Source organism: Talpa occidentalis, unplaced genomic scaffold (assembly GCF_014898055.3).
Source record: "Talpa occidentalis isolate TD23 unplaced genomic scaffold, MPIMG_talOcc4v2.1 talOcc4.9, whole genome shotgun sequence".
NCBI classification, from domain to species: Eukaryota; Metazoa; Chordata; class Mammalia; order Eulipotyphla; family Talpidae; genus Talpa; species Talpa occidentalis.
In genome coordinates this window covers 74878529-74891314 of record NW_023605305.1, presented here as the reverse complement: position 1 = coordinate 74891314, position 12786 = coordinate 74878529, and the positions used below count along the sequence as shown (strand labels likewise).

Below are 12786 nucleotides of genomic sequence, written 5' to 3'. Positions count from 1 at the left end.
ACGTAGGTGAGATTCACCTGGGCTGAGACTGAGCTCATAAAAGCAGCGTCACAGGGACACCAGAGAACACAATAACCAGAAGGAGAACAAGCAAGAGAATGGAACCAGCAGAGAAGCAGAGTGTAGGCTAAGGTAAAAGGTATCAGGCTTTTCTGCCCTCCCGCCATCAGGATAGATGAGGGAACCCTGTGATCCTGAATGCATGCCTGATGGCGGGCACCTGAAGTGGGTACACCTGCGCTAAGGCTGTGCTTTTAGGGGCGGTGTCACAGGGATGCCAGAAGCTGAGAAAGCAGCAGCAGCAGAAGTCGAAAGAGAAGCCGAGAGAGAAGCAAAGCAGAAGCAGAGAACGCCAGGGAGCCCAGAGATAGAGTGAAGATTTGCTGGGGGCTGGGAGGACTGCCAGCCTCCCTGCCTGCCACGTACCCGCTGAACCCCAATAAAAACCTGCAAAACCACTGAGGACTCTGACTCCTCCTTTACCCGGTCTGCATGGGATCAGAGAACCTGCACTGGGTCCTGTCCTGCCCTTACACAGAGGCCACGAGAGAACACGTGAGAGAGCCCAGTAAAGAGTGAAGATTCACTGGGGGCTGGGAGGCCTCCCAGCCTCCCGGCCCCCTGGCACCCCTACCTGCCGTGTACCACATTAATCCCAATAAAAGCCTGCAAAAGACACCAAGGGCTCCGGGACACCTCCTTCATCCATCTGCCCGATCATAGAGAACCTGTACTGTGCCTCCTGCCACTACACAAGGGTTTTGTCATAACTCCCTTTTCATCTCATTTTTATTCTCTCACTTGAAAATCTGCTCTGGGGGCTCCAGTGACCGTTCATGCTGTTAGTGCCCAGGCCTGTATCCCTGCCCCACATGCTCTGCTGTAAGTGAGTCAGACCCTGCGTCCCACACCGTGCTCTCATCTCCACGGGGCCACACACCACACCCAACGCTTAGCTCACCGTCTTCCACTTCCAGCCTATTTCTGGTTCCCACTCTCAGTCCGTGGCTCACTCCAGAAACCTGGGGTGTTTCCTTGACTCCTTCCACTCTCCTGACTGACCCCCTCTACCTCTAAGGGTTGACCAAGCGCCAACACTATGTGTTGTGCCAGCAAGCACAGGCAGGTTCTCTATTGATTTGGGCAGACAGACAAACGATAGTCCAGTGCCCTCAGTGGTTATTCCAGGATTTAATTTTCTTTCTATGTCAATTGTTGTGCGGCAAACCCACAGACTGGCAAGGAAGGGAGGTCAGGGAGCCAAGAGGCTGGTAAGCCTCGCAGCCCTGGGTAAATCTACTCTTTCTCTTTGTTATCTCCCTGCTGGCATCTCATGAACCTGCCTCTTGCAGCCATCACTTGTCCTCTTGCAGCCCCTCTGCTGTAACTGTCCTCTGTTTGAGTGACATGTCCCTTATATCCTCAGCCTCTAGCACAGGTGTGCACCTTACACATGCCCACACCATACTCCAGGAGTTCATAGTTAAGCATGCATTCCCCACACCCTGTTTCCAAGCACTCTCTGCATTCTAGGCCACAGGTTAGCTAGAGGCCAGCGGTGTAAAAGCCTGATCAATTCACTTACCCTACACTATGTCAGGTCTGATGCTTAAAATCTCACGTGCAATGATTTTGTAACTAGTGGCTTAACCCATAGATTGATAGAGGTGGTTCCCCCTCTGGGCGGGGGTTGCTGGTGAGGATAGATAGTCCCAGGGAAAATGCTAAAATGTATCGCATTTTTGGGATGGGGCAACTGATAAGAAATATAAGTGACTGCAGAAGGGGGAGTGAGTCATTCAGTCTTGGGAATTCAGCAGTTTTTGGATCTTTAGCATTTGGGGTCAGCAGATTCTGGCTTCTATCACACCAATCTTCCAGAAGGCTGTTATGGGCCTCTGAACGTGGAGAGGCCTCCAGCAGCCAGCCTCAGAGAGGAAAAGTTTGGGGGCTTTGCAAGGAGCCAAGCAAGTAAAACTGTTCCCAGTTTTGTTGTTGTTACAGCCTAGCAGAGAAGACTAAAACCTGAAGCTAGGCATCTCACTGAGCTTTGTGCCTCACTGAGCTATGTGAGTGTGACCATTTGTTGGTTTGTTCAGCCATTGCAACTGCTGTCTTGAGTGTCACTTGTCTGGTGCTGTGCTGGGACATCCCAGCAGTTCTGGGAGCATCTCCTGTTGTGTGTTCTGTTGTCTTTGTGAGTTGGAACCTGGCTTAGAGTTTGCCTGCTGCATGCTCCTGGTAAGCAGAGGCAGGAAGATGCCATCTTGGATACGTGGCCTATTGTTCCGGAGAGGAGCTCCGTGTCCTCAATGCTGGGAAGACACCATCTTAGCTGCTTTTGTTTAGGAGTTTAAAACACTGAATGCTGCTTCGGGTGGGGTAAACTGCCATTTTTGGCCCTAGCAACTCCGTGTTTTTCCCTGGTTTGTTAAATAAATCTCATTGTTGTTGTTCCCTGAACCTGAGTAGTCTTGCAATTGTGTGCAGGTGAAGATCTCAGACAGTGACTGGTAAACTATTTGGGCATTGTCCTTGGGCAGTTTTAGTGCCCCTTGCTTCCCTGTATCAATTTTACTTTCATATATTATGAGGGAAGAAGTAGTGAAACCTTAGCTTTCTAGCACTTATTGGCAAGGAAATTGCAGAAGCATTCCTTTATTATCATACTTTTTAGTAGCACCTTTACCTTTCTCCCATATTGTGAATGGGCTGGCACAGGTCACCCCATCTCACCCCCCTCAGCCCCAGAGCAGTGGACACTCCTTTTCTGTCCTCTACAGCCCTGTTATCATGTCAGGTTCCCTTTTTGTATTATATGCACTTGGTAAGAAAGAGAGTGGTTTCTTCATGTCAGGAAATGAAAGCAGAAGTGACTATTCCCAGTGTGCTGTTCATGGGAAAGGTTGTTGTAGTTTCACCTTGCTCACCTGGGCATAAAAAAATATTGTTAGTTTATTTCTTCTTATATGATATATTGTCTTTCCTTCCTTGTTCTATTTCATCATTAACATCATATAAACAAAGCATCTTGCTATTTGCCCAAGTTAATTCAAACAAGACAAAACTGCATTTCATATGTTTTTCCTTTCAAACCTCCCAGTTTATCCTGCAAGCCCCACCTGGAGCAGTTAGATTCCCAGCGATCAGAAGGAACCAGGGAAACTTATTCCTCACAGGGTTCTAGAAATTCAACCTTGCTAGTGGGCAAGGAGTAGGCAAGAACCATTCTGGTTATGCAACTGCAATGCCATTTCTTCCTGGGTCACCTGTCTACATTATCAGAGGGAGAAACTGGTGGACCTGAGGGGGCCTCCCTAAGGGCTGGGTCCCCTGCCTTGTCCAGTGAAAATATCAACTAGGTCATCAAGTTGTTCATTGTCATGTCATTTCTTCTCTATTCTTGTCATTTCTATTAACTAGTTTTACTGCTGGGAAAGGAGTGTAATAGGGACTGACTATAACAGTGGATTTGTCTATTTTCCCCTTCAGTTCTGTCAGCTTTGGCTTCATGTATTTTGGAGCTGGTTACTAAGAACATACATATCTAGAATTACTATCTCTTGGTGAATTGACCCTTAATAATTATGTAAGACCCTACTTTATTATCCATTTGAAACACTGAAAATCAGAGAGATTTACAGGTTAGGCTTCTGAACACACACCAACCACCCTCATGCTGAGATTAAAGAGATCTACTAAGTAAGACACCAGAGGTGACAATGCTTTCTAGACCATGGCATTGCAGGAGAATCTTCTTATGGAAGAGCCTGAGACTTTACTAAGAGGCCTCCAAATTATTGCTCTTGGTGAAGCTATTTGAGGGGGAAGAAATTATAGCAGAAATAACTGTCAAATATACCAAATGACTGGGTGTGGAGAGACACTGTTTTAGAGTTAGGGATCTGCAGGTAGTGCAGGTATGTAGAGCCACTAAGGTAAAATTCTTTTAGTGACCTGTGTAGGGATGATGAGCTCCCACCACCAGCAACAAAAGAGGCCTCAGAGCAAATCTGTAAGAAGCATTGTCATGATGTTGGGGTTCCGTGAGTGAGGTTCTTGGGTTCCTTGGAGAATGAATTCAGCAGACTTTCCCATTCAGCAGCTGATGGCAAGTTTATCAAGAGAAAAGAGAAAAGAGAAAAGAGAAAAGAAAGAGACTCTGCAAAGACACAGGCAAGCAGTCCTAGAACAAGCTCTGTATTTTGTCAGAGCAAGATACAGCCTTCTATAGTGTTCTTTGATGAAATTTCTGTGAAATTTATGCCTTGGGGTAAGGTTGGTTGGTTTTGAGTAAATAATAATCCTCTCTGTCCCCACCTCTGAAAACTCTGGAAACTTGCATAGCCATGTAAAGACTTGTTAATCATCCCTATCCTCGCCTCAGAATTTTGACCTTGTGAAAACATCCATCCTAAAATTTTTTTCTCTAAACTTCCATCAGTAACAGTGTCCACAAATACTCTTCATTTAAAGTTCAGATGTTGGCTCCCTGTTCAGACTAGATAAGTCTATAACACCATGAATCAACCAAGTCTTGCTGACATTCTTTCTCTTCTCAAGCATAGCCACCCCTCCCCCCATGGAGCAACCCCACACAGAGCCCCTCATTATAAGCCTTGTATGGGACTTGAATCAACAACTTTCCAGAACATCCTACACAATCATTTCTCTGTCTCTCTCTCACCCAGCCCTCATGACTCTGATTAGCAATATATTCTTCCTCATTTGAATTTTACTCAATTTCCCCCTCAGATGCTATGACACATATCCTGTCTGTATTGGCTCAATCGACATTTTATAAGTCTACGGATCTGAACACTCCCTATGTTGGGAATTGAGAGCAGGGTGAGGAAAGCCATCAATTGCAGAGAAGGGAGAAGTCTTTTCCTTTGAACAATTCATTATTAGTTGAAACCAATGAGCTAACTTGTAAAAAATGACATTCAAATTCCAAGAAAATAAAAAATGGAAGTGATGCTATTTTTCATATTTCTAGTTGACAATCAGGATAATAATGACCAGTACTGGTAAGGCTGTGGAAAAACAGGAACTCTCATACAGTGGGAATGTAAATATGTCAGTGGGAATATAAACATGTACATATGCACAGCTTTCCTGGGGAACAATTTGAGAGAATTTAATATTATAAATGCACAATGTGCTTGATTTTGAAATTCTAGGAATATAAGTTAAACAGAAATATATCTATCTATCTATGTATCTATGTATCTATGTATCTATCTATCTATCTATCTATCTATCTATCTATCTATCTATCTATCTATCTATCAATACTCGAAGAAATTTGTTCAAGGTTGTTATGGTGAAAGTGCCGGCTGCTTACTTACTTTCTCTCTCCGTTCCCAAGTACATTGTATTGTTAGCTCCCAGAGTTGACTTTTCTTTTTGTAATGCAAATACCCAACTTGGGCTTTGCTGGCATAGGCATCCATATGAAAGGGACATCTACTTCAAAGAATAAGTCAAATTGCCAGAGGACAGATAAGAGCCAGGCTGCTGCCCAACACTGGGCCACCTTTTGCTTTACAGATTCTGGTTGATTTTTGTTTCTCTCCCTGCTCTTATAATTTAAATTTACCAATAAATAATAAGTCCAAGAAACCCTAAATTCTCTTCCACCCTAAGCCTTTATAAAAGCAAGACCCAAGGCCAGGGCCTTTCTCCCGAGAGCCGCCCCCCAATCCCCTCTCACCTTCCAGGGACCTCACTGTGGCCCAAGAGCTGCCTAATTTTCAGGTCTTCTAAGTAATAAACCTCTATTTTTCAATGTTTTATAATTGTTATTGCTAAATATCATCCACAATCGTAATAAGTCCTGTAAGAGTAGATCCAATCATAATATTGACTGGAAAAGGGGAAATGTCTGTGGGAAACTCACTTGGGCCCCTAATTGCCCTCAAGAATTTCTATTGACCAACACAAAACATGTATTTGGTGGTAGTGGTGTGATTTACTAAAAATTGACATATTAGCAGAAATTTTTAACTTTCCCTCTTTTCCGTTTGTCCTAGCTTTCAGGGAACTGCCTGGCTCTTTCTTGTGGTTCCCTGCCAGAAAGTAACTTAGACCTGTGGTAAGTTTTGGGCCGCAGTCTTTCACTGCAGGCTGAGCCTGTCTGGCTGGGCATTTGCCTACGAAAGGGGAGAGGTGATATTTGGAGTTTTATTACGAATCTGTTATTTGAAATTCTCTCTCTGTCTTTCCTCCAATTCTATACCAATAAAAGATATTTCACACTAAGAGTATGCTTTCTTTCCCTTGGTTCATGTGGGTGACTGCCCCCTTAGAAAGTGCACCCCTAACAGTTTGGGGTCCCTGGGTGCCCCTTAGTTACATGCTTACAAACACACACACTAAGGAACAGAAAAATACAAGGAGCTGAGGATGATGGTGCATCATGGAGTTACTATTTCTGCTTTGCACTGCTGCCCTACAGATTTTTTTGTGGCCACAGGGGCAAAACAGTCACCAGTTAGAGCTCTCTTCCTAGCAACCAAGTGTATCTCTAACAGAAACAGATGTTGGTTTTAACACTGCTCTAAAACAAAGGACTAATGCAACGTCCTTTGTTTACCTGATGCTTTCCAGGTCCAATTCCAGTTTCAGTATAGGAAAATACTGACATTGAATGGTTTATTCTCACAGAGACTTGAGCTTTACCCAGTTCAGCACATTCCTCTCAAGCGGCTGGAGAACCAAACTTGTAGTGCAAATATTTTTAGACTTCTGGAAAAGAAGACATGAAGTAAACACGATTTAAAAATGATAAACGATATAAAACCCTAAATTATATCAACAAAAATTAAGAAGTAGTAGAGAGAAAAACATGCTTAGTTGTCATTGATGGGAAAGTAAATATACACATATCTTTCCATTCATAATACTGATAATTAGAGTTGAAAATAGGTCCAAACTGTATTTTAAATTTTACAGGAAACAACTAGTAAAATTGAATATAGCATGTTTACTTTTAAAATCATTAGAAGAAACAGAATGCAAGCAAATAGCAAATGTCAGTTGTTTATAAAAATTATATGAAAAACAAATGAAAAGATTTTAAGCAGGCACTCCCACCACATAAATATTTATTAATTTAGGAATTGTACTTTTTAAAGCATATGCAAAAATAAAATCTATAAAACTGTGAAGTGTTGGGCCTCCCCGGTGGCACAGCGGTTGAGCGCTGGGCTGCGAAGCTGCCCGCAGCTTCTGCGGCACCGGTTCGATCTCCCACCACTGGGCGAGGGTCCCACATGGCATGCAGACCTTTCCTGCGGTGCCCGCTGCTCCCCTCAGCAGTGTACTTCGTCAGTCTGCCTGTTCTGTTCCCCGCTCTGGCTCTGGTGAATTCTCTCACCCTCCTGCGCTTCTGAATGTACCCAGCGCTTATATAAATAAATAAATACTTAAAACAAACCAAAACTGTGAAGTGTCCATATCCATGAAATAAGCAACATTTTAGTATCTTACAATTTATAATGGCTTCACACAACATTAACTAATACCTGAAGGCTCAATATGCATGAAGAGTAAGAGTTATTAGTAACAGTGGAGAAAAGCCCATATTTCAGATGGTTCTTGAGCTTTTTTGACAAGTTTGAGTTTTTGAATCCAAAATTTCCAGCTACAGACACCTAGAAACTAAGAACATTTAGACTGTTCACATTATTCCTCTGTATCACAGCAATGCTAACAGCTATGTCCGTGTCTCTTAGAGATACACTCAGTCACTGCCAGGAGAGAGCGTTTCACGGTGACCTGTACAACTTTGAATTTTTGGTGAATTTCTGTGCAGCTTAACTGGGTCATCTGTTTGGCCTCATAATGTGTTATGAAGGTTCACACTAGGAGGGAGAAGTATCAGCTCTGCTGTCTTCTTCTCTGTTTTATTGGTGTTGTCTTCTCTACAAAGGTCAGGGTATCTATTTATACCACTGTTCTGGTCAGCACAGTGATATCCTGCCCTGTGTATACTGAGCTCCATGGGTTTGTCCTCTAGGTGGGTGTTTGGGCTGAATCACTGATATTGCCATGGTGCAGTGAACAAAGGACATTTATTTCCTGTAACAAGAAAAAGCAGCAGCAAGAGTAGTGTTTCAAAGAAACTATGGGAAATATGAAACTTTGTCAAATATCAATTTTATTTATGGTTAAGAAGCTTGTGTACAAGGTGACCTATGCCTGATAACCTGGGCAATATGGGAAATTTCTTGACTGTCACTACCCTGCCCTCCCACCAAGACCACAGGCATCTGTAGCTGACAAAGTGAGTGAGAACACGTTCTGACCCAGGTCTTGGGCCTCACACATTCTCCTGGGTGGTTGTCTCATACATGACTGTCTGAGAAACAGACCAAAAAGCAGATCAAGCCAAGGGCTGGGGGACTTCTCGTACATACTAGTAGTGGATTTTCTTTTTATCATAAACAGAAATGTAGACATTCTTCTATTTTCTTATACCACAAAGGATCATCCCACACAACACATTGTGGAGATCACTGTTTTACCTAACCAGTGATCTTTTTATTTCATTTAAAAATGCATAGAACATTTCATTTAAAAATGAAATGCATTTTTTATTTCATTTGAAAATGCATAGAACATACCCAGAGCAACTCTACATATGACTGATTAAATGGGCAAAGGAATTGAATAGACATTTTTAAAAGAAGACGTACAGATGGTCAAAGGTACATGAAAAGGCACTCAGCATCACTAGTCCTCAGAGGATGCAAAGCAAAACCACAATGAGATGCCCTCACATCTGTGAGAATGGCTCTTATCAAAATGACAGGCGCCAACATGTGTCCCAGAGGCTCTGGAGAGAGCTTTTGTGCACATGTAAGTGTGTGCATGTAAATGGGGCAGACACTATGGAAGCATAAGCGAGGTTCTCAAAAAATGAAAAATAAAATCAGCAATTCTACTCCGGGAGATACATCCATGGGAAATGAAATCATAACCATGAGTAGATACCTGTACCCCCACATTCATCACCAGATGAGGAGATAAAGAAATTTTCATATATATTGTACATTTATATATCATTTATAGATTATATATGTGTATATATACATATTTATAGATTATATATGTGTATATATACATATATATGTATATATAAGTTATACAATTGACTATTGAACAACCCAAGTTTGAACTTTGTGGGTCCACTTTTATGCTGATATTTTTCCTACCTGCCATATATTCAGCAGCCACAGATGTAAGGTGGTTTAGTCCACAAATGCTGAACCCGTGAATATGGAGGGCAGACTGTAAGTTGCCCATATATGAGTAATTATTTAGTATATACGTCTCTATATATTTATAGAGATATATACTTAATTGTATCCATTAGAATTCGATTTTATTTAGCCATAAAGAAGGAAATTTTGCCTTTTTGATAAGATGGAGGAACCTGATGACTAGATGAAATAAGTCAGAAAAAAACAAAAATGACAGAAAAATAGTCTTACACGTTGACTCTAAAAAAACTGAGCTCAGACATGGAGAGTAGAATGGTGCTTGACCGGGCCTGGGTGGGAGAATGTGGGTGTTAGTCAGTGAGGTCAAGCTTATGAGATGATAAGGGCTGGGCATCTAGTGCACAGCATGGGGACTTGTTGACAGTAATGTGTTAAACATTCGAAAATTGCTAACAGAACAGATCTTAAATAAGACAGTAGATCTTAAATATTACCCTAACACATGAAATAAAAGGTGATTGTGAGGGGATGGAGGTGGCAGCTATCCTCACTGGATGATCATTTTGCAAATATGTGTGTGTTGAATCATTAATCATACACCGTAGATTTACATGGTTTATGTCAATAATATCTGGATAAAGCTGGTTGAAAAGAAAAAAATATTTATGGTGGTTAGCTTGGTGAGGTGTAATAATAAATGATATTTGTTCTCCTATACAATTTTTTGTGTTTTCCAACTCTTATATAATCAACATGGATTGTTCTTTTCAGAAGAAAGAAACTAATCCTGATTTAAAAAAAAAAAAAAAAAAAAAACAAACCCTCAGTTTCATCTGGCAAGAGACTCCAGGGTGCACAGAGGCTGGAGAGCAGAGCTTGCAGCAGGATGGAGGGGCGGGGCAGAGGAGGAGCCACCATCAAAACTAGCTCCTGCCGCTGTCATGGACTCCTCACGCAGCAGCAGCTGGTTCCCCACCCAGACCCTGGTGCTCCTTCTCTGTGAGTAGCGCACAGCTGGGCTGCTCAGGGTGGGACTCGGGGAGGCTGAGGTGCCAGGGCCACAGGTGGGCGGCCAGGGCTTGGTTGGTACTGACATGTGGTGTGTGAGGGCCATGGGCCAGGGACAGTGGCTGAGGGCCTTTTTGGGATGCCTGCAAGTTTCTCAGAACAGGAAAATCAACAGCCAGCCTCTGCTTCAAAAAGCAGTCATTTGCCTGCTCTGTGATAACAGCATTTTCCAGGTTCCTGGTTTTTTTTTTTTTTTCTTTTGGTTTGTTTTTGAGGAACATACTCCACAGCCTGCCACTCTTCTCTCCATCCCTTCCCTACCCCCAAACTCTACTTCCTTCTACTCCTCCCAGGTCAGGGAGGGCATGTGGAGGAGAGTGTGGGACCACAAAACTCCCCTTCCCCCATTGCCAAATTATCTGAGCCCCCTGAATTATGGCCTCATCTGCAGAGGTGAGGCGGGGGAGGCAAGGGAAGTATGACCCCCCTGTCATCTGCTGGTGACCTTTAGGTGCGGTTACCAACTGTTTCCAAGCTGTAGTGGTGGTTGTGTGCTGTAGATACTGCACCCTGTGACCCAGGCCCCCTGCCTTGCCCTGAAAACCTGCTATAGAAGGAAGAGGGATGAGCTCTGCAATCAGACCCACCGGGGCACAAATTCTGGCTCAGTCTTGTGTTGGCGGTAAAATCTTAGACAAATCATGTGCACCCTGGGACACGTGATTTTATCTTTCTGAGTTTTAGTTTTCTCACCTGTGAAATGGCAGAATAATACCTAACTTGAGATATTATTTGGGAGATTAAATGAAGTCATGCACATTCTATGGAGATGTGGAATTCTGACATAGGAAAATGGACTAGCTGTGTGCGTGGATTTATAATTTTATATCTTCATGAAACATTTGTAAATAGATATGACAAATAACAAAATATACTGTTCTTTTTTTGTTTCATAATTGAGCTGTATCATGGCCCAATAATTTAAAAACTAAAAAGACTTTCCTTTGGGACTGAGGTGATTGCAACAGACTTCCCTCTGCCCCCACACTCCACCTCCCACACAGTAGTCTGTGTTGCACTGGTAGCTCCCCCTTGCAAATCAATGTGTAATATTCCATCAGGTTGTTATATGAGCAAAGGATATGAACTGATGAAGCATAAAGAAAAAAGCAAATAAGATAATTTGGCATGGAAAATAGTTATTTTCACAGGTAAATTAATGCAAATAAGACTGACATCCTGCAGGTGAGGACAGGTGTTTCTACACATGGCAGGGAAGTGGGACAGGGTGTCCCCACTCTATATTATAGGCAGATATTTTTAATGAATGAAAAGCTTTTTGGTAGTTCATTTAATGTGTCAGGAACTTTAAACACTTCTCCTTTTCCTTGGTAATTCCACTTCTGGGATTTATGGCAAAGAACCTACCACACAGGAGAAGCTGATGCACAAAGACATACATTTGTTTGGTTTAATCACGAAAAAATTGGAATCCAAAACGAGCATAAGTGAAAGTAACATGACGACAATGACTGCTGTGGGAGTGCAAGAGAAATCACCCCTACTGCCCTGAACCCTTCTCAGGCTGGAGGGGCAGTCAAAACAGCATCGGGTGGATCAGCAAAGAGAAAACAATCAATTTCATGGCATATATATTGAAAATGCACGAGGTCGTAAACCCTAAAGAATAACTGAGAAGACAGGAAAGTTTATCCTGCATTTTAGGTTCTGGGGCATTATGGACAGAGAAGGGGAGCCTTCACATGACTGACAAGAAGGGGTGACCTCATGCGTATTTTGAGAAAGGATGAGATTCTTAGAGGACAGGGTTGCTGATAAACCTGGAACGGAATGAGCCCCATAAACTTTTTCTAGATCATGAAAGGGAGGGAGTGATTGCTTCTTTCACTAGGAAAAGGGCAGAAGCTTAAGACATGCTGATCTCCTCTTCATTAGAGAGGGACAGTGAACTTGAGCAAGAACAGAAGCTTCTCCTAGGCTTCTGGGCCTTCACTGCTTCCCTGAAGAAGCACCTGCCTTCTTTAAAGAATGGCAGTAAACCTCCTGAGGCTCACAGGCCGTGATTGAACTATAGTTCCCATCCCGAGGCGACAAGAGGCCTACTCTGAGCCTACTGGGAATATCTATGTGACCCTTTTGGGGGGGCTGACTCCACACCTCCACAGGTAGCAGAGTTGGCTGGTGACTGAGGAGGTGGGAGGGCCTGGCAAGGAGGAGAGTAGCACGAAGCCTGTGCTGTGCAGCCACCAGCCCACGATTGCTAAAGGGTCAAGCAAGCATCCTGTTCAGCCCCACACCCAACATATGGGCTGGGGAGGAAGTGAGGGGGAAGGGTCAAAACTAGGGAACAGCCCTGCCAGCACCAGGCACTGTGGCAAGTGTTGGAGGATCTGGCTTTCCCCAAGGCAGTAGATGACACTGTCCTCACGTTGCATTGAAGGAACCAAGGCACTGTGGGGCCTATGAACGGCCTGAGGTCCCAGTGTTGCTGAGTCTCAACCAGGATTTTGGCAGCATCGCCCTGTTC

At 43.3% G+C, this 12786-nt stretch overlaps 1 protein-coding gene and 1 long non-coding RNA gene across 5 annotated transcripts in view; one reads left to right on the top strand and one right to left on the bottom strand.

The window, feature by feature from the left end:
• Positions 1-2902: 2902 nt before the first annotated feature.
• Positions 2903-12786, bottom strand: part of LOC119235767 (uncharacterized) — a 29662-nt gene continuing 19778 nt past the window's right edge. The window contains exons 2-3 of the long non-coding RNA XR_005122911.2: positions 6599-6750; positions 2903-2930 (exon numbers count right to left, since the gene is read on the bottom strand). This is a non-coding gene — a long non-coding RNA (uncharacterized LOC119235767). The remainder of the gene's footprint in view (positions 2931-6598; positions 6751-12786) is intronic.
• LOC119235766 (CD48 antigen-like) overlaps positions 10122-12786 on the top strand; it is a 28531-nt gene continuing 25866 nt past the window's right edge. For 2 of the 4 annotated variants that reach the window (XM_037499321.2, XM_037499320.2), the window contains exon 1: positions 10122-10229. In XM_037499321.2, coding sequence (XP_037355218.1) covers positions 10172-10229 — 58 coding nt within the window. In that variant the 5' untranslated portion in view covers positions 10122-10171. The remainder of the gene's footprint in view (positions 10230-12786) is intronic. The other 2 variants (XM_037499319.2, XM_037499318.2) reach the window with 1 other exon arrangement.